The 24,660-nt window shown below is 40.9% G+C and overlaps 1 protein-coding gene across 1 annotated transcript; it reads right to left on the bottom strand.

Moving 5' to 3' along the window:
- Window positions 1–4,696: 4,696 nt before the first annotated feature.
- Window positions 4,697–17,832, bottom strand: onecut3b (one cut homeobox 3b). The gene is made up of 2 exons (XM_063886192.1): window positions 16,752–17,832; window positions 4,697–7,070 (listed from the first exon to the last, which is right to left on the bottom strand). The coding sequence occupies exons 1-2, from the start codon at window positions 17,830–17,832 to the stop codon at window positions 6,715–6,717; spliced, it is 1,437 nt and encodes a 478-aa protein (XP_063742262.1). The 3' UTR covers window positions 4,697–6,714.
- Window positions 17,833–24,660: the final 6,828 nt, after the last annotated feature.

The raw sequence follows: 24,660 nt of genomic DNA, 5'->3' as shown, positions 1-24,660 counted from the left end.
GTTCCTCTCTAGAGAAAAAAAAAAAAGTTCTTTCTTGTGGTCTTAGCAGGTTTAATCTATGCATGCATTTTGTATACAGTGATTGGTCTTGCCAAACTCTCACCTACACATGTACGGAGAGCTATGGGTGCCATTGTTGCTGGCCATGGGACTGGTTGAAACACTGCAAGAGCGATGGGACCATAACAGTGTTTTTAATCTGGTACAACAAAGCAAAGGGGCTAATGATAACCTGGACCTGCATTCAGAGACACATTAAATAAGTTTGCATCTTACAGAATAGGCATTTGTTTACTCGGGATGATTGTACTTTTACACATATCTATCCACACACAAGGGGATGTGTAAGCTGTAGATAAAACGATTGATATTCCAAGCAGGATGGTGGGACTGATCAATGCTGTATGGGGATAGGATTATTAATGGCATACTTTCATTGATCCATCTTGAACCTTGCCACTCTCCCAGAATCCCTCTGGAGAAGGAGGAGGCGTTCACAGCTCTTACAGACCGGGTTGGCACCCATTCCTAGGTTTCCTCATTACCTTTTGAGATGATTTCTCTCTTTTAAAGAACGAGATGGTGCCAGATTTAAACTTTTCCCCCCAGGTCTGAGCTGATGTAACGCTGTCTTACCTCTTCCACTCTTCAGAGGAAGCTGTCACTAACGTATAGCTCTGCATTTGTTGGAACCCTCTAATAAAATATATAGTCTATTTTTCAATTTGGCACGGTAAAACGTTTTCTCTTCCCTCTCTCTTTTCTCTCTTCTTTCTCGCTCTGTCTTTTCTCTCTCTATCAACTTACTTGGCATCGACCTCGTTAAACATTTCAGAACACTTTCATCGATCACATCTAGTTTTTAAGCTAATGCATATTTGTTCCCTGTTGACACGGTCATTACTGACTCCGGAAACCTAGGAATGGGTGCTGAGCGTTCCAATTAAATGCAGAGCTAACATAAGTACAAGTTGTTCAGCTTGTCACATTGAACGGTGTCAACTGATCAATCATTAAAGCATGACGGCTTCATAATAGAGGCTGTAAATACCAAATTTGGACTTGCATGACTGTACCTGATTTATAACATTAAGATTTTGCCCTGCGATGTGTGGATCCTTGGATGGGAAGAACAGAAACTGTACATATTAGATCTTTTAGCCATATCAGCTCATCAAATCTGTAGACCTCTTTGCCATGTCTGACAGAGGACAATGACTGTTGAACTGTAAATAGTGTAGGAATAGTAATATAAGACTTAACTGCTGCTTCTTTTCTCCAGGGATCCTCCATGTTTTGTTCAGTCCCATGGCTGCTTGGTCTCAAAGGGAAGGATGAGACAATAATGTACCTGTCAATAAAAAAAATCAACACATAAGTCCTTTTTTTTATTTTAATGTTTGTTTTATATACTGTCCGTCTTGTAAATGAACTCCTTTTCGTCATAAAAGCATGATGTGACTCTGTCAGAAGTGTCCCGTGTCTCTTCTTGTTTTCTAGTGTTCGTGTTCATAAAAAACTCACACGTTACACTACATGAGAAACATGATGGTTTACCATATCGTTCAAATAAACATGGACATGCTGCTTTGACAGTCACAGCTTGTTGGAAAACAGTCCACAATATATTGGGAAAACTAAAATGTAAGAATAATCTTTGTGAAAGAGCATGGACAATAACAGGACCTTGATATTATCATTCATTTTATCTGCACTTTTATTGCTGATGTCAAGGTTTTAAGCACACCGTTGTCTACTGTATATGCTGCACATGGCCTTACACTGAGGTCATTTCATTTTATTTATTTCTGAGAGGTTTTAGAAACACTTGGTGAGTTAAAAAAATATATATATAAAATAAGTAAGACAACAATGGGTCTTTTAACTAATTTAAGGTCAACATACAAATATCAAAGGCTTTCAGGTATTAGTATTCCTCACCAGAATTCCTACATGGCAGAGTCGATTCGGCTTTGAATTAAGCTTTCAGAAATAAAATGAAAGCGACTATAACCTTGTTTTCCTTTAGTTATTTTTTCTATGTTGTTATTTGTAATGACTAAATAAGGAAGCGATCTAATTTAAAGCCAAGAATTTAACTTTAGCATTTAAGCGGAACAGTTTTTCATAACCCTGGCTAATGGCTATGCTGTTTCCTGCACTGGGGTTACCACCCACTTTTATTGTATACCAGCAGATGGCGACAATGCACCACAGTAACAAACCGTCACACAGAAAATGAAGTCAGCCAGCCAATTGCTTGTTTCTTTATTCGTTTTAGTCAAAACACACAATTTAACCATACTGGTTTTCACTTGGTGTATTATTTGTTCCATTTATTACTCGACTCTCCCTCCACAGGCTCAAGGCAGATCAACTTGACTGACAGAGTCATTGTGGTATTGGGAGATGAGGATCAGAAGAAAGGCTCTGTGTGACGACCGTGTGTGTGCAGGCATTTGATCAACGTCTTCGATTAGGTGTCAACTTAAGTAGCAAGACCCCCTCCACCACCACCTCCATCGTGGCCTGGGGAGGGTCCAGGGTGCCTCAGCCCCCACCATAAAGGTCTCTCTGTCGAGGTTAAAAGTGACCTCACAAACACCCTCACACACTGATTTCTCTGAGCCATCCTTCCTCCTCCCATCTCTCCTGTCCAGTCATTTTCCCAGCCCTCATTCATCGCTCTCTTTCCCTCGCCCTCCTTTTTTTTTTGTCTCTCCTCTATTTGAAATTGATTGTCTTCTACCATCACAAAGACACTTGGTTCTGATTGATTGGTTGGTTGGTAAGGGAAGAGGGAGAGAACATCAACACTGGGCTTACAAAAGAAAAAAAAACTAAATGACGCCATTTTGATGCACTGGAAGTAACCCGTGTTTCAGCTGCCAGGCTGTCTGTTTGTTTATGATTCAGCCGGCTCCTACAGCAGACAAACACCAGGCCGATCAAATTCAGATTCAAACAGGATGAGCTGAAATACAGGAACAAAACATGAGAAACTCAGACCTGTGTGATGAGACAAAGGGTAGATACAGACACGAAAGTTTGGAGACAACTTCCACACAAAGGAAAGGGTTACATACAACAGAAGGACAGACACACAGCGATGAAGCTGATACATGTACAAATACACACATTTTATACAAATACACAAACAGCACATAAAACACAGGGCTAAAAAAGAATGTATTTGAAAACCAAAACCCAGTTGTTTTTCCTTGTTTCTCCCCCTCTCCTCCACCTGTAGAGGTACAGTTTATCCTGCAGTTTATATACACTTATATAGTATCCATGCATAAAAGAATTGTCCCAACCCTAATGACAGAGGTGCTTCGGTTGGTTCTCTTTTTTTAATATGGGAATCACTTTAACACACAAAGAAGACAATCTTCAAACACAAAATAAGCCAAAAACTGATGCAAAACAGGAATTAGTGCATCCTTGAGTCATTTTACTTTCATTTAACAATTTTTTTCTTAAATTGTACTCAATCTTTTACATTGATTACTTCCTCCCCTAATACTACATCATCATATGTTATGTCTTTTCCTGCATGTTAAATTATTCCAACTCCTCCTTTTTATTCTTTCTCTTAACTCAAAAAGGACATCGTGCAAACAATAATTTAACGTAAATCAAAAAGGTTTCAAAGCTTAAGACGGCTTACTCCACACACTCCTTTAAAGAATTTTAAAAAACCGAACAATCATTTTTGCTGTGAACTTAATGTCACTCTCATTGCTAAACATTGTCATTATTGTTTCACTACATTAACCTTTACAATAAAGATTTGAGGTATATCAAGATGAATTGTCTACACATGCCTGCCTTGATGTGATGCTACTGGACAGAGGGACCAGTGAAGAGGGTCTGGATGGGCGGGGGTAACCGGCAGGCATCAAGTACTAGCTGAAAGGTCTCATCACTTCTGTACTTATTGATCATGGGTTGGTCGCCACAAAGGTTAAAGTTTTAGATGTGAGCCAATGAGAGAGTGGGATCTTTGTAAACATTCAGATACACACACAAACCCACACTCCGGTTACAAATTACACAAAAATATCTCTGGTGGGAGTGTGTGTGGGGGTGTGTATCCTGGAGATGTGAGAGGACATCGTCTCACAAGCATGTTAACAACATTTTAAAACAAAAAGGGTGGCGGTAAACAATCGTATCCCCTCATTGGGTTAAAAAAAAGTGCTTTTTACATTCAAATCAAAGTTGCTTGTTTGATATCATGATGACCTCCTCCTGTGGTGCTCCCCCTTCACCCAGTGTGTGCCCCCCTTCACTTTGAACACTGTGTGTGTGTGTGTGTGTGTGTGTGTGTGTGTGTGTGTGTGTGTGTGTGTTTGGTTTGGTGTGTGTGTGTGTGTGTGTGTGTGTGTGTGTGTGTGTGTGTATGTGTGTGTAGAGCAGTCTATCCCTTGGTTGAAGGAAAAAGGCACTCAACACTGCCCACATAACAAACACCTCTATGTGTTTGCCATGCAGCACGACTGCTCTGTGTGTGTGTGTGTGTGTGTGTGTGTGTGTGTGTGTGTGTGTGTGTGTGTGTGTGTGTGTGTGTGTGTGTGTGTGTGTGTGTGTGTGCGCGTCCCAGGTCCAGTGTGAACACGGCAGGCTTGAAGTATCTTTGGTATTGATGGCTGTGTCACAGTCCACTTTATTCTGTGAGGTAGCCACACACACAACTGTTTCCATCACTAACGCTCTGCTTTGGGTCTAAGCTTCGAATATCTGCACTTGAAAGCTACAGTTTTTCCATCTGGACTCTAGAGGATGTCTTTAAAGTGACACCTCCGCCAAGGAATCTGTTATAGTGCACGGCAGAACCCAAACTGTGGAGGAAAGTCAGTAAAAGGTTTCCTTCCAGTCTGATGATGGCGGGCCTCTGATGCTCCTGCTACACACTTCCTCCTCCTGTTTGCATCTCCTCTCTAATATGATTATCTCCCGCTAGAAGATGCTACAAAACAAGTTGCTGTGCCCACAAAAATAAAATTAAAAAAGACACAAAGTAATGAGGTGGTTCTCATGGTAACCAAAAAACATCCATCAGCAGAGGAAATCAGTGACAGTCGAAGGGCTTCAGAGATCAGGTCCTTCCATCACATAAATTCACAAATATGCACAGTTTGTCATTTGTGGTAATCCTTCTCCGCCTGTGCATAGGATCAGTCAGTTGATTCTTCTTTTTTTTCATCTTTAAAGTTTTTTTCATTTTGTCAACAAGGTGCTTCTTTACATATTCAGCACAACATAGCACAATAGTCATGAGAGAGAAACTATGTGTCTATGGTACTATTATTACCCGCATCAATAGTTAAGGAAAGGAGAAATAATAGAAAGGACACAACAGGGGGAATAGCAAGAGAGTAGATAAATAGAGAATAGATAGATAGAGAGACAGAGAGAAAAAGAGAGATTAAATTAAATACTATTTACAGTCATTTTCAGAGTGTTTCATGTTGATCACATCAATGTGTTTCTGAGGTATGGAATAGGCAGCATGCCCGTGTGGTGCTCGCAGTTTGACGGTTGTAACAACACAGGCCTGACACGGGCGGCCTGCACCTGTTCTCTGATTATCATAAAGAGGCAAACATCATTGGCACTCAGGATCCTATATTGTGACATTTGACCTCTGCGTTTGGCCACTAGAACAGAGCAGACCCTCCCTCACTCCCTACCTTTGGGCATAATACTTTTTTTAAACGCTGGGAGTGTCCTCCCTGTTTGATTGTTCTCCTTTTGTAACCTGAAAATAACCTCTCACGTGGCCACACAGCCAGTCGCCTTTACGAGTCTTAAGAAACAAACATTCAAATGTGTATCAAAGGGTTTGCGAGTAATCTTCATTTTGTCTCAGTTTGTTGGGTGTTTGCAGGGCTACACTTCTGCTTGTATAGGGTGTCTTTATCCTAAAATAAATCTACATTGCAGGCTACTCTATGTTGCTGGATGTTTAGATGTTGGTTTATTGGACAGCAGGGGGCACTGCTACACTGAGGTGCAGCAGGTTGAATCACTGCAGAGGAATTAAACCCCAGGAGCGACCCAGCATGTGAACATTACGCACATGCACACGCACGCCTGCAGTGATGCAGAGGTGGTGTGTGGTTAGCGGGTCAAAGGACCTGTAGAGAGCATTTCACAGACAATTGACACACAAACACACCTCTCAATCAGCCGCAGTCTCTGCTACTGAAATGAGGAGTGGTTCATCACGAGTGATGAGTGGCTCAGCAGACACCTCCTCTGTCTGATTTGTTAAACTCAACGTGTGTCTGTCTTAAAGCTATCTGTAATGAGTGATTATTTGGTGTGTTTACATCTTGACAACCAGCGGAGTTTTCTTAAGCAAGCTTTAGCTATACCACACGGTGGTTTAAGTGTAGATGGATTTTCTTCGGTGTTCAGGTGGATTTACAGAGCCACATGTGGTCTACTCTTTTAAAGCTACTGGATCTTTGGTTTGAAGAGCCACAATTAAAAAATGCATGTTAACCCTTTAGAGTAACATTCAGATTATCAATTAAACACTTAGAACGATTCTGATTCATCGGCACAAGTCATCAGCACTGTGAGCAGATGAATCAGATGAGTGGTATTAAACTACACACCCTGTAGCTCTGCAGGATTAGAGTACTTAAAAACATTCCCCCCTCCATCATCCATGCATCTGTCCAGCCACACGTCGCTCCAATGTCAGGCCTTGGAGAAAGTCCCTGCAGAGGAAGTGCCGGGTTGGATCGGTGAGGAGTTGTTGTTGTTGTTGTTGTTTCCGTGAGGAGTGTGTACGTGGCCGCGCACCCCGTGACCAAGCTCCTCCGTGTCCCAGCGGTCCGTGGAGCGGCGACGGGCATTCATGAAGAAGTTGGAGACCGTGGTAAGCTCCAGGCCGAGCTGCTGGGAGATGGTGATCTGCATCTCTTTGGAGGGGCGGCGGTTCTCTCTGAAGATGGCTACCAAGGTGCGACGCTGCAGGTCTGTGAAGACCAGTCGCTGCTTCTTTGGCACCTGGTTGCGCTCTCGTCCTCGGTCCTCCTCCTTACGTTTACATGCTGGAGAGAGGAAGGGGAGGAGACAACAAAAGAAAGGACTTTTAGTCTTGTTAAAAATAGTCCATAATCCTTTAATGTTATACAAAGTTCAGACTTGTAGAGGAAATATTGCAACATTTATGCAACAAGATAAGGGATTCCTGAGACAAGAAGTGAGGACAAAGCGATGCAGAAGAGTTTAACACTGACAAAATAAAATGGCTTGTGGAAAAAGCAGATGGTGAAAAAAGAGCAATTGTTTTTGTGCATGCATGTTTTTTGTGCAGTAGGACGTATGTGTTGTATTGTCATATTTGATTGTGTCGTCTCCCTAATATGTACTCTTTAATATGGTCGGCCAGGTAGAAAGTATCACATTTGGAGTTAAAATTGCCCTCCCTAAGTCAAATGCTAGGGATGATAGAAAGTCAGGAAGTGGAATATTGAGACATTGAGTCGACCGTGGTCAGTAGAAAAGGACTAAATAAAAAGTTATCTCAGACTTTCAGATTATCCAAGTAAAAAATAGATATCTGCTGTACAGTAGCAGACCTCCCCTTGGGATCTTTTAATGGCCATTCCCGTGGCTTCTGGAAGTTCCAGCCTTAAATATGCTGTATGGTTTATGTTTGTATTAAGTACACTAAACGTTTTTAACATTGATTTCTTACCTTCTAGGCTGCTTTTGTTTTCCATTTATTTCATAGCTTTATGACAATCAACTTGAGAAGATCTGAAACTTGCTTGACAGCTAACAGTGTCCGTATGTTTTAGTCTAAGTTTCATTGCTTCTTTCTGAAACTCTTCCTGGTGGTGTGTTCAAAAACACTCTGATATTGGAGACTCGGCTGTTAAGAAACGACGACCATGTAGCCTAATCCATTCGTAATTATATTGAGGCTATTAATAAAGCTTGTGGATGCAAATCTTAGCCTTCTTTCCAAAAGCTAATAACGACACTCAGATGTCCAACTATCCTTTAATATATTTCTGTAACAGATATTTTTTCAAGTACTAAACTATGTCTTTATTCTGTGTTTAGAATAAGATAAGTCTACAAATTGTGTGTGTTTTATTACTGTAATTATGTGGCACTTTTCAAGCCATTGCAGGGGTTTCAGGCAAATGTCTTGTACAGTCCCTTTCGAATAATAAAATATATATTTGTTGTTTATGAATAAATAGATATAAGAAGGACCAATGGTTTAACGACCCCTGCTTACATCTGCAGTAACTAAAACGTGACAATAACAAACGAAAAAACATCAATGCAAATAATTGTTTATCAGGATGGATTCCCTGTTTCAAGCAAGTTTCAAATCTCTACAAGTTGATTATCAAAGTGCAGTGAAATGAAGTGAAACCAGTGGCCGCCGGGAGGATAGGAAATCAATCTAAAAACTCACAGAAGGCTTGAAAACGGTCATCAGTAATGCAAAGTGGGCTGAGCAGCGAGTTTGTGGATAATGGGCTAAAACATGCATAAAAAAACACTAGGATCTTCCTTTAAGGTTAATTGCTTAATGTTAGATGATGACGAGTTAAATGTTCAATGGGAACACGTTCATTACTTTATTCTCCATGGTCTAATTATACTACAGTTCTTTTAACCCTGTGTTTGGGTCAAATCTGGCCGATGTACTACCTTCATCAATCCTAAATATTGTGTTTTACATTTGAACATGTACAAAATTACTAATCACCATTTTTGGTTTAGTCAACTATGTCAAAAATGACCGCCATAGAAAATGAATGGGGATAATGTTTATCCATCAGATACAAACCGACAAAATATACAGTTTTAGTATATATTCTTTGTATTTTCACTGCAGTTATTCATTAGCCTGAGACATTGTTAACAGCTTAAAATGGTGCTGAATAAAATGTGGTGATAATTAATGTTTTTTGTGTCAATGTTAGAAATCTGGACGGGTAACAACAACGAAAGGGGGGAGAAACGAACACTACAGGAGGGTTAATAAAATAAAAGGTTATGGAGGATAAATAGTTTTCATTGTGTGTGATGTTGAAACTGGAGGAGCGGGATGTGAAATGCTGACAAAAGAAGCAGTGCTCCGTGCCTGGCTGTAGCTGTGGAGACTGAAGGGAGTCTGTTCTGTTCTGCTGCCCTAAAAAGCTGCAATGATCGATTTTCCGCGGTTTTCTCCTGAACACGTGGTCCAGTAATCAGGGCTCCCTTCCCCACCCGATCGATCCCCATCGATCCGCGAGACCGAGGTGTGTGTGTGCGTGTGTGTGGTGCGTGCACTGCCTCGCATTGGGGAGTATACCCGGGAGCGCGCTTAGTGACAGACAGATGGAGAAGAAATTGTTTATCTGTGGAAGAACAAAGGAGATGTGGCGGAAAAAGAGTGGCAGTTATACAGTCTGAGAGCTGAGGACAAAGGAATGTCTCCCATCATAACACGCCACTCATTATTCTTATTATTTTATACGTGAGGTGTGCATGAGATGTGGTGTGCATGGTGAAGCAAATGCACAAAAGTGAGGATGATATTCCTTCCAGTTTTGTACGAATGGAAGAGGATGGGGAGAAAAGAAGAGAGGGTGAGGGGGAGGAAAGGAGAGAAAACTGGCTGCATTGTGGAGGTGTAGTATGCAAATGATTGATGACTTTACAGCAGGTTTAGACAACAGCAGTAAACTGATTTGACTGGGGGGTGGGGGGGGGGGATCAATATGAATGTGCACATGTGTATGCATGCCTGTGTGTGAGCGTGCATGTGTTTGAATTGCCATTGTTCTTGCTTTGTTACTGCAAGCAAAGCATAATTAAGATATGTTCCTGAGCAGAGGAGGTTATATGTTTGTCCCTGCACCAGAGCCTCCACGGATACCTCCTGGACTTCTTCAACAGTTTCCCTCTTGTTGTTTTTGCTCAATTGTTTTAATTTGCCCTCAGATTGATAGCCCCCATATTGATTGATCCTCACTTCAGAACCATTTCACGGAACGTTTATTCAATTGGTTCAGGCCCAGCCATGCCAGAATCTCCTTGCGGCTCTCTAAGTGCTGTCTCAAACCAAACTCAATACTCCCTAATGTAATGACTGAATGCTAGTGCTAATATAGTGATAATTTAATATGTAATGCCTGTTTTCGAACAACTTGTGCTACCGGCCATTTTACAATGCCAACACCACTCCGGTTCTCCTCCATCAGCTCCACTCGGCAGCTCTGAGGCCTGCAGAGCGAAACAAGTGGAGCTGAGGAGTTAGCACCAGGCATGCTCAATACATATTTCAGATAATCAATAGATCCATTTCAAATGAGACCTCTGAACATCCCTTCCCAAGCAATGAATAGGACCACAGGGAAAGTAGAGCTGCTCATTAAAACGACCTCTCTCGAGACCAGAACCTCAGTGTTATAGGCTATCTTCAGTTGCCTCATTACCAAATGGGCTTTTCTGAAGAGACAAGCGTTGAGGCTCAGGAGTCTCAAGTGGCACTTGCTTGTGTCATCTATTTCATTTGTCCTGGTGTCAATGACGCTATAAGGTACTTTGCTTGATGCCAAACTCTTCCTGATGCAAATATTAAACTGCTGGATGTGCAGCATGTTAAGCTGTGCTCGTGCCTCCTTTACAGTAAGAGCATGCTCTCATTTAAGTGGTTGCTGTTTACCATACAACTGTGCACTTATAAATGAAGATGGGAAAAGCGGTTTGGATGATGTTGGACTTTTGTTTGTTATATTGCAGGACGTGACAGCCTGGTATGAAGCTACAGCTAAGAGCGAGCTGGCTTACAACAAATAATGTATTGGACAAGAATCTGTGATATTCAGTCAATTTCTTTAAACATCCCCTAGGTGTTTTTAAGACATGCAAATACTAAGTATTAAGTGTCAGATGTGTTTTTCAACCAACTAACTTCAACTATCCCATTTAAATCAAAATGTCATAGTTCTCCCCCACACAAAATATTGGGCACAAGCTGTGTCCCATACATCACTGAAAATCTATTTTAACTTTAGGTAACAGGAGGCTTTAAAAGTCCAGATCACTCTTGAATAAACTGCATATTTACCAATGATTGGCTCAGGTGAACACATACAAACCTGTGAGACGCTGCACATGCATCATTCTGCACAGTGACACTCAAACAGCCAAGAGAAGTAGCAAAACACATGTTTATAGGGGGCTGATGCATCCAGGCTGCCAATAGCGTTTGGACTGAAGACATCCTGAAATGTTAAATATGCAGGAGTGACACGATATTCCCAGATGACAGCTTTGTTATTGCAAGCCATAGGTGAATGTGGGTCACATTTAAAAGGCCATCCTGACATCTATTTATCTATCTATCTAAATCCTGTGATGTGATGAAATGAAAAAGCATGTTTGTGAGTTTAACTCTGTGTGTGTGTGTGTGTGTGTGTGTGTGTGTGTGTGTGTGTGTGTGTGTGTGTGTGTGTGTGTGTGTGTGTGTGTGTGTGTGTGTGTGTGTGTGTGTGTGTGTGTGTGTGTGCGCGCGTGTGTGTGTGTCATGAGGGGGGCATGAGGGGGGCAGACGGTGAACTAACCGCACCGTGCTGCTGCTACTCGGCGCCTGGACGGACGGATGAGACCGGGCTTTGTGTCCGGAGAGACGGGCCCTCTCCCGCCCTGGACGGACTACTGCAGGCGAGAAACAGTTTGGCGTCAATCACTCTCTGTCACACCTCTCAGATGTACGCTTATTGATTATATTGACCATATTATAGGCCTATTCATTGCTGGGAAAAGGAAAACGCCATCAAACCCACCCGCTTAGCACACAGCAGCGGTGAAACAAAACCAAACCGCTTTTTAAAAAAGACTCCCAATTGATTAGGATTGGATTATTTGAAAAGCTTTCGTTTATTTGTCAATGTAAAGCCTGTGTTGTCCAGTTGAGACGAGTGATCGGCAGCTTTAAAGCCTATCAGCTATCGGCTTGTAGTCTATAAACCTTGTTTAATGCCTCTCCTTTTCTCCTACAACTAAACGGTGTACTTTATTTACTCCAAAACGGCTCAGAATAAATGGGCCACTTGAATCAGAGCACAGTTTCAAATATCTGCTGCTAAATACAAAACGAGTTCTCGGTGGGGACGAAACTAAAAACGAACTCCCTAGAAGGAAGAAAATGTAAATATCTACAGCATTTAGAAAAACTTAAAAACCTTTATTTATTATCTTAGACACGTAGATGACAGCTTTCCAAAAAAAATCAATTATTTTGAGCGGTCACAATGGGTGTTATAACAAGGTTTGAATTGCTAGTTTATTTTCCCTTTTATTATCACAAGTGTTTTAACATTTTAACTTTACACAACAACGGAGCAGTGTTTTTGCTTTACATACTCAAATGTGTGTGGCCTGCTATATCGATATATTGATTTAAAGGATTATGTATAGTCTAAAATTGTAGAATATAAAGTTAAGACGTTGTGAGATAGCCCTACACTGGTTATCAGTTTGCTGGAAGTGTATTGACAATTGACTTAATAGAAAGGAAGCCCGTGTCCGTTTCTCCTGCCGGGAGTACGGGACAATTTAAATATTAAGTTCGTTACATGGGAATGTATGTAATCAGAACTGATAAGGTCTTGCTAGAATAATTCTCTGCTCAGATTTAACTCTAAACCATTATAAACACTCATTCATAAACTCTCTCTGTCATACTCACTGTCTCTCTCTCCATCTCGCTCCCTCCCTCCCTCACACACACACACACACACACACACACACACACACACACACACACACACACACACACACACACACACACACACACACACACACACACACACACACACAGATATCAGAAAGAGCTGTAGGGAGACTAATGTGGAAACAGGTTTGTCATAATTTTCTCCTTATGGATATAAAAGTGTTAGTTGTAAAGTTGTAATGTAATACTGACTAATCAGACAAATTATTTCTTTGGTTGTATTTGCACTTTTAAAACCACTCTGCTGCTGTGTGAGAGCAGGAGGCCTTTACCAAACTGGCATGACACAATTAATGAAGGTTTACCAAAATAAAGTAAGACTTTTTCCTCAAATGACTAAATAACTACAAATTAGATTTTAGATTAAGAGTTTTGTCATCCAAAAAACAATATTCTCTCCCTGTTTACATCTGTGCGTTAACATGTATCAGAAGGAAATAATGCAAAAGCCACTAAAAAAATGGTGGAGGATGTCCATGATCAAACGTTGTGTTGCTGACCTGGATCATGTAGTCTGATGGGGTTGAAATAATTGGAAGATGGATTAGAATGGGGCTATGTTGTCAAATAAATACAAAAATAATAATAATCACATACATTTCATTTCATCAGTTCATCACGTAATTAAAGAAATTTGTCTTGTAGTTGTTTTTTTTTTTACGATTTGTGTTGTATAAAGGTTTTTGTGACTTGTGTTATTAATATTGCATAGTCTTCCTTAGCCTGGATACATTCATTATCATTCATACTGGGTGTCAAAATATTTCACTCCGGTGTGCCAAAATGAGTCCTGTCTCTGACAGAGAGAGATGACCAGAGAGCAGAAATGAAATAAGGGTGAAAGTCAAAGGATCTGCTTTGCTGATGCTGGTCCAGAGCCAGAAGAGAGAGAAGGGGGAGGAAGGAGGAAGGCAGGGAGAGAGAGAGAGAGAGAGAGAGAGAGAGAGAGAGAGAGAGAGCCGAAGAGAGCAGAGGAGAGGAAATCAATACCGATTCAGAGTGAGTCAGATAAGCCTGAACAATGTATAGTGCAGACACACTCTATAACCCAGTCACACACACATATGTGGAAGCACTCACACAGACACACACACTCACACATGCACACGCAGGGTGAAATGTGCTTGCATGCCTCCATAAAGGCGCATTACAAACCCCATAAAGCATTGCAACCTTTAAAATCAAATGACATCACAACCTTGGATTGCTTTGAGGATTCGCTGACATGAGCAGAAAGCACTCATTATTACGACTCAATAGGCAACTGGACGCTCTGATGCTCTTTGTCTACTGTAAGAGGCTCTTAAGCTCTGATCTTTTTATGTTTGTGTCAAATACAAGCCTCCCTGATTTCAATGCAAATATTGCAGTTCTTTGGTTACTAATGCTCAGAGAGGCTTTCTTTTCCAGCCTCATAACTATGTGGTTTTTTTAGCGCTGGAAGTCCACACCATCCTTGATGTCAGATCTGAGCTGTTGATATTCCACACAGGATGTTTTGGGGTGTAAACAAGCGTTCTTGAAAACCACTTACACACTCCCTGCCGTGGAGTTTAGGTGTGTGGTCCTTAGCTGTTAACCACAGATTTGACTTTGCTTACCTAGAAGATGCTGTTACAAGCGCTTACAACACTGCTCTCTGCCTCTCTCTTTCTTCCCCTCTCCCCTCCGTCTCCCTTATACTTATCAATTATTAAGGTCGCTATTGATCCTTTCACTACCCTGCCTCTATCTGGCTGTTCACACAAAGCCAAAACCTGCCTGCCCTCACTCAATCAATGGCATCTCCAGGCTCATTTTCCATATGTCAGTTTTGCTTTTCTCGCTTTTGCACTTAACCTTGGCTGAATGAAGTTTTGTACATCCCAAATTAGTCCATTCAGACTCTTCAGAAAATATGAGAAACAGCAGACTGCTATACATCTTTCATGCCACAGAGAAGTTTGATTGGCATGAAAAGCTGGGAGAACAGGGAGAGTGGAAAATGGGTGTGCATTGTTTGACTTTATGAAACAGCTTTTGTTCATCCTTAAGTCCAGTCCAGTCAATTATTTTTTTGTTTTGTTTTTGTTCTGTGGCGTACATCTACTGAAGCCAAACAACCTGCCTGCCTGTTGCCAGGTTAACCAGAGGAAGATAAGCGATATTAGTGTCATAAGCTGCAGAGAGGGAAGACAGAGAAAGAAAAACAGAGAGGGAGAGCACCAGGGAGTGGGAGCGAAGGGGGTTGGGAAGGGGAAACGGCCTTATTGATCTCTTATGTGCAAAGCCAGGCAAACACTGAAAGGACAGAACTACACTATTAATGACACTCACAGCCTCAGCCACTAATCCTCAGCTATTTATCTACCCATCTTTCCATCTATCTATCTATCTATCTATCTATCTATCTATCTATCTATCTATCTATCTATCTATCTATCTATCTATCTATCTATTGTTATCAGAACATATCCAGTGGTATTTTTGGTTCATCATTGTCAAAAAACAAACAACTCATCTAATTCAACACTAAAAACGACTAGACAGTGTATTTGTATAGGCGCTCTATGGTCTTATCTCTATTGTATTGATTCTGATATTGCTTAATCCAAATGTTGTTGACAATCAAAGTAACAGAAGGAAATTGATGGTATAATTGTGATGCATTTTACAGAAATAAGGATACTGGATATTTATTCTTCTGAGTTATTCAAACCAGTGGTGGCATAGTCACATGCGATGTCATATCAATGCAAAATATTGCAGAATAACTATTAATGAATTGCCCTTTATTTTAATTTTTGTCCCAAAATCTCTCTCTCTCTCTCTCTCTCTCTCTCTCTCTCTCTCTCTCTCTCTCTCTCTCTCTCTCTCTCTCTCTCTCTCTCTCTCTCTCTCTCTCTCTCTCTCTCTCTCTCTCTCTCTCTCTCTCTCTCTCTCTCTCTCTCTCTCTCTCTCTCTCTCTCTCTCTCTCTCTCTCTCTCTCTCTCTCTCTCTCTCTCTCTCTCTCTCTCTCTCTCTCTCTCTCTCTCTCATATATATGTACACACTGTAGGTTCTTAGGCCTGGTCCCTGCTGTTTGCAATCCCCATCTCAGCAGCAATCAATATTTCATCAGAACATTTTGGGCTTTTCGTTGATTTGAAATAGATCTCGGAGGCAAATGTAGGAAGTGTTGGAGATAGATTTTATATAATATAAGGATTTTAACATCTGTACTTACATGGTTTGTGTTCTGGGCGAGGGCAACGTATAAATCAGTGTTTTACATTAAGCTCATTCTCACTTGAATGCCTGTGGAAGAATCGTCTCACACCACAGCCATCATACCTGCTATGATCTAAATTTAGAGCTTTTACTACAGCGTGCTAAAGCCGGAGAGACCGTGTGGTTATTGCGACCTACAGCTCTGATATGACTATTGATCCGTGTGCCACATTTAAAAGGTAGAGTGGGAACTGGCGTATTGATCAGATAGCCTGGGGTCACCCCACTTCTCCCGCGCAACTAGTTGTCCCAGTAGCCCCAGCACCACCACCGCTGTGTGTTTATAGTCGGGCAGAGAAAGGGAGGGGGAAATGCGTCGGGAGAGGTCCACTATTTCGAGGTTTATTGTGAATCAATAGCGATTTTCTATGTGCCGATCAAAAACATAGACTTGCAAATGTGGTCTACAACAGCCTGCGTAAACGAAATACACACACCAAAACCAATCATTTAAAAAAAAATGTAAGAGCTGTGATTTCTCGAATACTATACAAAAGAAACTAGGCTATATTTGTTTATGATTTTAGGTAATAAAGATAGTTTTGATCTTAAACCTCTGTGCCCGCTTTGTTTTAGTGAACTATCCCTGGAGCTGAATATTTTTAGGCCAGTGCAAGATTGTCCAGTGTGCATGTTAATAATTTGGTAACTAAAGGTGGAAGGTGGCCGGGCTGTTTCTTCAGAATAATATGTTTTCATGTGAAATAATAATTCTGAAAGCAGAGTGTCTTACCGGCCAGCCGGAGAGCAGACATCCGTTGAAACTCAGGCTCCTGCAGCCACTTCCACATCCTCCTGAAGGTCTCCCGGCCTGACTTGAGCTTGCCCCAGGGTTTGGGGTTTCGTAGCAGGTCTGAGAGGGTTCCCTGCGACCGGCTCAAGATTCTCTGCGCGAATATGGCCTGCGGTATGGAGTATCGCTTTAACTCTGCCGTTATCCGCTGAGCCACTTCCTTTGTGTTAATTTCCTCCCCCTGCATGCCGGATCCTGATACTCCCTGTCCGGCTCCGTGGCTGTGCCTCTCCCGGTCCCCCAGCATCACCGCGCCATTCGCCTGGGAGTGCAGGTGACTGTGCGGATGGTGGTGCATGCCGTTGAGGTTGGAGATCATACCATGGCCGTGGCCTCCTAAACTCCTCGCCAGGTGCTCCTGGTCACTCCGGGACAGCATGGAGGCATGGGACTCAAACCCGGACACCGGAGAGAGCATCTTGGCGTCGTTGGAGAGGTGCGCGCTCGGCCCATAGGCTGACAGAGGCTGCTGGGAGTTGTGCAAAGAGCCCAGCCCGCTGGACAGAGGGGAGAGCGAGCCGTGACCCATACCGGAGACGGACATCTCTTTGGGGTAGTGGCTGTACAGATTTCCCATGGAGGTGAGCCCCCGGTGGTCGTCCCGCATCAGCGTGAAACTTCCGCTTACGTTCCCGGCAGAGAGTCGCTGATGGGCGGCAGCGTGGTGGTGTGAATGCGGGTGGTGAAACTTATCGGAGACGGTGGATATGGGAGGTAGATGCTGCAGGGGGGTGAGGGTGGTGTACGTGTTACTGAGGCTCATCCCGGATTCGCACATGCTGATGGACGGGTGCAGGTGTCCGGACAACGATGACGGGTCTGTCCGGTAATCCCCGCCCGAGCCCTCCAGGAGCGAGGCCATGCCGGACACCATGGCTGACCGCGCGCCGGGACCGTGTGAGACCAGGTTCCGGGGAGCGTTGCTCGGGGACGGTGACGGTCGAGCGTGCGGTGAGCTCATGAGGTCTCCCGCATGGGAGTGCGAGGAGATGCTGTGAAGGTTCTCCATGGTGAGCTCCATATCTAAAAGGATATGTCCCACCCTCCCCACCCTCTCCCCCTGACTCTCGCTCCTGCCTCTCACGCTCTCTCTTACCCCCTAGCCCTCCTGGAGCGATAAACTGGGTAAACCGTTTGAATGCCAATCCATCGATGAAGACTGTCCAATCAATCCAGCGCGGTGCAGATAAGTTCTGGCGTTCAGAAGAAGCTGCAGAACCGAGTCTCTCCGTGGTGCTCTATGCCTTCATGTGGGCTCTCTCGGGTTGTATCTCATCTCTGGTCCAACAGCGCGGCCACTATGAGAGGCTGAGCCGTGCGTCAGGGTGCGCGCCTCTGTGTATTTAAAATATGGGGCGGTACGAGTTTCCTTAATAGTATTCCTAACTGGTATTAAAAAGCATCCAGTGAAAACCCAATGACTCACACAGGTTATCATACACTTTCACATGATAGCGCTGTAATTAAATGTGTAAAATGTGTAAGTATAGAAATAGTGCATCTGACTTGTGCGTGGGGGTGTGTACGGTGCATGTAACTGTTCACAAATCCAAATCGGGAAATTATTTTTGTCAAAGCAGCATTGTTGCCAAGCATTACACGAGTTAAAAATGTTAAACAGATAGAATAAGCAACACATTTAAAAAAACTAAAAGTTAACATTTACAACAATGATATGCTAAATCACAATAGAAAAGACATATCACTAAAGTATATTAATAACACACTACAGAAAAATACTGATAAATCAGAAAATTCTACAATATACAATTTCACTATAGACAACCGAAATATACAGAAACATTTTGATATTGGATTATATATATCATTTTTGCAAATTGACAGTAAGACAGGTGTCAAGATGTGAAATATGTATAAAATACAGTCAGTATCAGTTTCCGGATACAGGAGTTCTTTACAGATAAACTTTGTTTTCCCACGGACTGTATGGTTTTGCATTTATGCGCTTAGTGATAAACCTGATCGAAGTATTGATTGACAGAGATTAATGACGTGGCGCAGGCCGGTAGGGAGGGGGGGGGGGGGGGGGTGGTTGAAGGAGGTCACAAAGTGAGTTAGGATCCCAGCGCTGCAGACCAATGACAGGACAGCCCTTTGGTTTGTGCGAAGTTCACCAACTTCAGAGACCAACTTCAGTGTCATCTGCTTACAACAATTATTTGCTGTAATATTATTTCCATACTAAATAATATTATGTTTATCATATTTGTCTTATGACACACTAAAACTAGCCAGAACCCAAAGGAAAGTAAACTTTAGCTTAAAAAGACCAAAAGCTCAGTTTTAGAATTATGATTTATAACAGTAGAGGGGATATTTTAACACAGGCCTAAATAAAGAAGCAAATAAAAAGCCAATATCCTTTTGACTTGAGAGGCCCACTTGTGATGTTATGTTAATAAATAGGCTTCTTTAAAATATGGTAGTGGAACGTAACTAAAATGTCGGCCTAAATCACTTTTATTTTTAATAACAATAATAAAATTAATAATGATAATAATAAAACCAGAACATTTATATATTTTTCATTTCAAGGTGCGTGTTAAATACACAAGTAATGTATCTATTTCGCAGAGTGTCAAATCTTCAGTGTGTTCGGTGTCTTATCTCTGCTCACTAACAGAAATGAATGAACTCTCGGTGAGCTGGAGGAGCAGTAACCGGCTCGGTGCCGCGGATTGATGCGTGGATCCTTCTTGCGGATATGTTGCTGCTGTCCGTTTTATCTGAGTGTGTGTGTGTGTGTGTGTGTGTGTGTGTGTGTGTGTGTGTGTGTGTGTGTGTGTGTGTGTGTGTGTGTGTGTGTGTGTGTGTGTGTGTGTGTGTGTGTGTGTGTGTGTCATTTTCTTACTAAACCGTGAAACAGTTTAGAAAGGAAATTTGAGTGTCAGTTGTGCTTATTTGTTGAGTAAATAGTATGGCTTTTTAAGCATTTCATGTTTTATTGTTCTTAGTAATTTAGTTTGCTGCACAGGAAAAAGAAATTGAATTTGAAAAATGTATACAAAGATTGCAGTCATATCACAGAAAGACAATATTAGTGTTCAGATCAATGCTTAAGAACGAATTTGTAGCCTGAAAAAGTGTATTAAAATATTTGTGGCTTAACTATTTAAAATGTGTTCTTAAAAAAGTTAAGTTTGGTCTAAATTTGAAATATATATTATTAAAAAGGTTAAGGATTAAGGATCATATTTTTCAAAGAATTAAACAAAAGAGTAAACGCACTCACACTTGGACTCACACGCACACACACTTTGGTGCTACTACAGGCCTCATTTCCTGCAACTAAGATACAAAATTAGCCGAAGCTTCTCAATGGACATTTTCGAATTTTAATTGCCAGATTTTTTGACAATGTGGCCTAGAAGAGTACGTGTTCACAAATAATACCAACCAAGCATATATTGTTTAAATGAATCCGGAAACGTCCATCCACGCTAACTGTTATTGTTGTATATCATAAAGCCCTGTGTGGTTAAGCTGTTTCCCCTAAAGTTCAGAAATGGATCGCCTCATTCGGTAAATTGATCATCGATCACTTCAATCTCGCTCGGCGTTGTTTCCTAAACACAGAGGCATTTGTGGGAGATCGTTTTAGCGATGAGGCGTTGACCCATAGCACGTGAATGACTGGTACCAGGAATATGTTGGGAAAAAAATAAATGTCAGCTTTGTTGTTTTATTATCTTATTGAGCAAACGGCCATTAAAAACTTCTGCTTCCTTCCTCCTTTCAATACGGTTAATAATGATGTCCGTGTGGGCCTGCAATACCTTCGTGCACGCGAGAGGTAATTTCGATGAAGACAAAGAAAACAAAATATTCCTCATATTTATTTATCGAAAAAAAGAACAAACATATTAGTTGAGTGACAAGAACTTTTTTTATGTGCATTTTCCTTATAATATTCACCAAGTTTGTGATTTGAACGTAATTCCATCCATCCATCCATCCATCTTCTCCCGCTTTTCCGTCAAGGTCGCGGAGGTAACAGCTCCAGCAGAGACCCCCAAACTTTCCTTTCCCTGGCCGCATCAACCAACGTAATTATTGTTTTTTTTTACCCTGACAGCAACATTTACCACCTGCTCATTTTATAGAGAGACAAATTTGTTTTGGAAAACAATTTTTAAAAACATTCTTGGTTGTCAAAATATGCTGGAGGGACCTGCATGCATGGTAGCACACTGCAGCTTATTTATGTGCAAATACAATAAGTTACAAAACGACTCTTCTTCTGTTAACATAACATATGGCATTGATTACATGTTTTGCAAAAAGACTAACAAAACATATCGAGTTTGCTGTAAGGTGACAAAGATACATCTAAAAAGGGATATTGATTTTTAAAAGTAACCTATATAAACATGTAGGCTGAAAAGAAGAAAGTACTGGACCTTCCACAGATATAATCTGCACACTGATGAAAAATAACTTTAAATAGTATCTGAACAATAGTTAGTAAAACAAATGTATTAACATATCTTACCTTTTTTTCTGTAGTTCTGCATCATCTTTTGTGGGAAAGCAGAGTGATGACTGTTACATTTTAATTTTTTTATTTTAAAATATATGATAAATATTGGATATATTTCTGTCAGACAACGTGACATTTTCATGTACATGGGAAATAATCTGCAGATAAAATGCATGCAGGTGAAATTCAGTTATTTGACTCATTACAGCATATGAGACAGCATTTGTTTCAATAAGAGTTAACTTACCCTAGGCTTGTACAGCAATGAGTGCATCATCTAAAAAGGTAGATTTGTAAATAATAAGATTACAGAATTATGAAGCAGAATTGTAGACATTTACATTGCTGTAGTCTGAGTATTTCCCCGATCCATGAGCGAGAGACCCGGAGACCCACAGTAGGAGTTAAATGTAATTCATTTTTGGAGGAAAAGTAGTGTGTGCCCACAAAGTGAGAACCTACTTGGTCTATTATCATTTTTTTTTCAGCGTTATTAAACAAATAGGTCTGAGATAAAATGGGAATTCAAACATTTCATTGAGTATATAAAAGATATATACAGTTTAAAAAGTGTCGAATGTGAAAAGAATAAAAATGTACATAAGAAATGTATGCTTTTATAATAACTATTTATTTTAAAATGGTTACATTACAGGTTTTCATTTTTTCAACAACACAAAAGCAGTTTGATTTGCTATTGTGGGGTCAACCACCGAAAACATTTTATAGATTAAAACTATTCATCAACTTAATCCCCTCGCTCAATTGGCACAATACTTAAATACCAAAATAGGATATCCTTGTCATTGATTGCAATCCTACAGCTGGGAGTATTTCATAAATCAAGAAGAGGAACTAAGATCCACAGACCATATTTACATTTTTTAAATATTATACCAACATTTTTACCAGACAGTGATGGTGACATTTTCATGAATCATATCTCTTTATCAAGTGAAAATGCACAGGAGTACAACTTCTGCAGCATCCATATCCTCTCAGGCACCGGTTGCTAAGTAACAGAAGGAGAGATGTATTGAGACGGAATAGTCAATCAATTCTCCTGCGAGGTGTGTGTGTGTGTGTGTATGTGTTTATACAGTCATACTGTTTCTGCAGTTGGCATTATGATTCTAACGTATATTAAATCAAATTTTAGCCAGCCCTTTTATCCAAAGCAACTTACAATAAGTAACCATGAAGATACAAATTCAACACAGCAAGAGTCCTGCAGGTACATCAATTTTTAATAAGCCAAATTATTATCAATTATAAATATAAGTGCTACTGCATTGGCTTCAAAAAAGCCAAAGATTTGTGACTAAAAGATGGTAAACAAAATTGATAATTATTTGAAATGATTAGCCTATATATGATCTAAATGGATCGCATGACAAATCTCACAATATTTTCCCACACTTATCATTTTAACTGCTTAATATTGAGAGAAACATCATCTACAACCATTTTATATCCAAAGGTCAAAGGTCACCTGGCTTCTTCTCCAGGGATTATCTGCTTGTCATCGCATCACACAGTGCAGTTTGAGGCTAATATAAGGGGGAAACTCTTATCTACACCGTACAGAGGCAAAGAAACAGATTTTTTGTCAGCTCCACCACTGAAAGATCTTATACCCAAAAGGGACGCATTGGACATCGTTTGCCTGTCTGATGGAAAAAAGCTCCAAAGACCAACAAACACATTTATGACCTTTCTGGAGTTTGTTTTTGAACAGACTCTCAGCGCAAACGTGTTGGTAATTTGTTGATTTGACCTGGGAAAATTCAAGATTAAAATTTGAGAACTTTAAAATCTTTCTTTTTTAAAATTTTGACAGAAAAAGGTTATTCCTTTCGATGTAAATGTTCTCCTCATCTAAATAGAGGGTTGTTTGTAGTACAGATTGTAATGCCCTATGAGACAAATGACTGATTTAGGGGTAAAAAAAAAAGTAAAGGTAAAATTGAGTGAACCAAAGCAACTCTGATTTATGCCTGGGAAGGTTTGAGTTGATAGTGCAAATAGCAAATCCAAATCTATAAAACAGACTTCCATTGGCTTTGCTTTCTAACCTCTATGAATATATGAGATTTCTTTACCACAAGCTTCAATGTTTCCCAACCAAGCTTCAAATGTTAAATTGCCACAAAAAATAACCTTAAAAAGCCAACTGGAAATGTACATAATTAATTTACAGTAAAGCCAGCTTCTCCATTTCTGTTTACCTAAGCCCGCCTACAGCAGGAGGCAGAGAAATATGCTGGTTTGATATACATCGATTTAGCCCTCAAACAAAGACAGACGGAGAGAGATGGAGGCAGGGAGCGAAGGAGAGGAGGACAGAGAAATGAGAGATGGATGAAGATCATATGCCACAATGTGAAATGTTGTTGTTTTATCTAATGCACCGCCAAATAGATTACGTTTGCAGATTATTGGCAACTGGAAATGGAGATACAAGAAGGAGCATTTAAAATTGGGAGAGTTTAAACATTGTGTGTGTTTACTTCAGAGGAGGAAACTCATCAAGCTGTCTTTGAGCTTTAAAAGCGTAAAAAAAGCAGCATTTGCTCCGAGTGTGACACAGAGCAACAGAGCGGGGGACGTGAACAGAGAGCAACAGGAAATAAGCAAGGGAGAGAGAAAGGATGAGAGAGAGTTGGGCTGGTGTTAAGGTGATTAGTCTGGTGGGTTGGCGATAGAGAGAGTTGATCAATAACCCATCGATCTCCCATTGCTAGTGTCAGGGGGGTAGTGGGAAAGAGAGGGAGGGTGAGAGGGTGAGAGAAAGGATAGGGAGGGAGTCGGTCCTGACCTGACTTTTAAAAATCCTTTACTCTGCAGATGACAAATAACCCATTAGACTGCAGGAGAGCTGGAAAATCTGGAAAGCCTTCCTGCTGCACGCACACACAAATACAGGCCTGTGCATTTTCCAAACGTACTCACTTTAAAATAAGTATGGTTCAGATTATTTCTTTTAACTATTGCTGCATGCAAAAAGAAAAATCATTCCTGTAAGTAGTGTGGAGGAACTATTGAGCTCAATGCAGTGAAGTTACTTAGCAGACCATTACTTTAAAGAATTCCTCCAGGCAGAAATATTCACCGAAGCAAGTCTCACTCAATTCTCTCCCTGAAGCCTTTTTAAATGTTCTGCAATAAGTCTTTTAGAAACAGGTGAGAACTGTGAATGCAAACAAAAGCAGAAAAGAAGCAAAGCTGCCAATCACCAATTGTTGGGTTGCTAAGGGACAAATGCAAGTGAGTGAATCTGTTCGTAAATTAAACAGCAGGATGATATATATAAGATTTTGTGAAGATGATAAACATGGCCATCAACCA

Source organism: Eleginops maclovinus, chromosome 6, assembly GCF_036324505.1.
Source record: "Eleginops maclovinus isolate JMC-PN-2008 ecotype Puerto Natales chromosome 6, JC_Emac_rtc_rv5, whole genome shotgun sequence".
Lineage (NCBI taxonomy): Eukaryota > Metazoa > Chordata > Actinopteri > Perciformes > Eleginopidae > Eleginops > Eleginops maclovinus.
The sequence above is the reverse complement of the archived record's forward strand: the minus strand, read 5'-3'. Positions and strand labels throughout refer to the sequence as shown.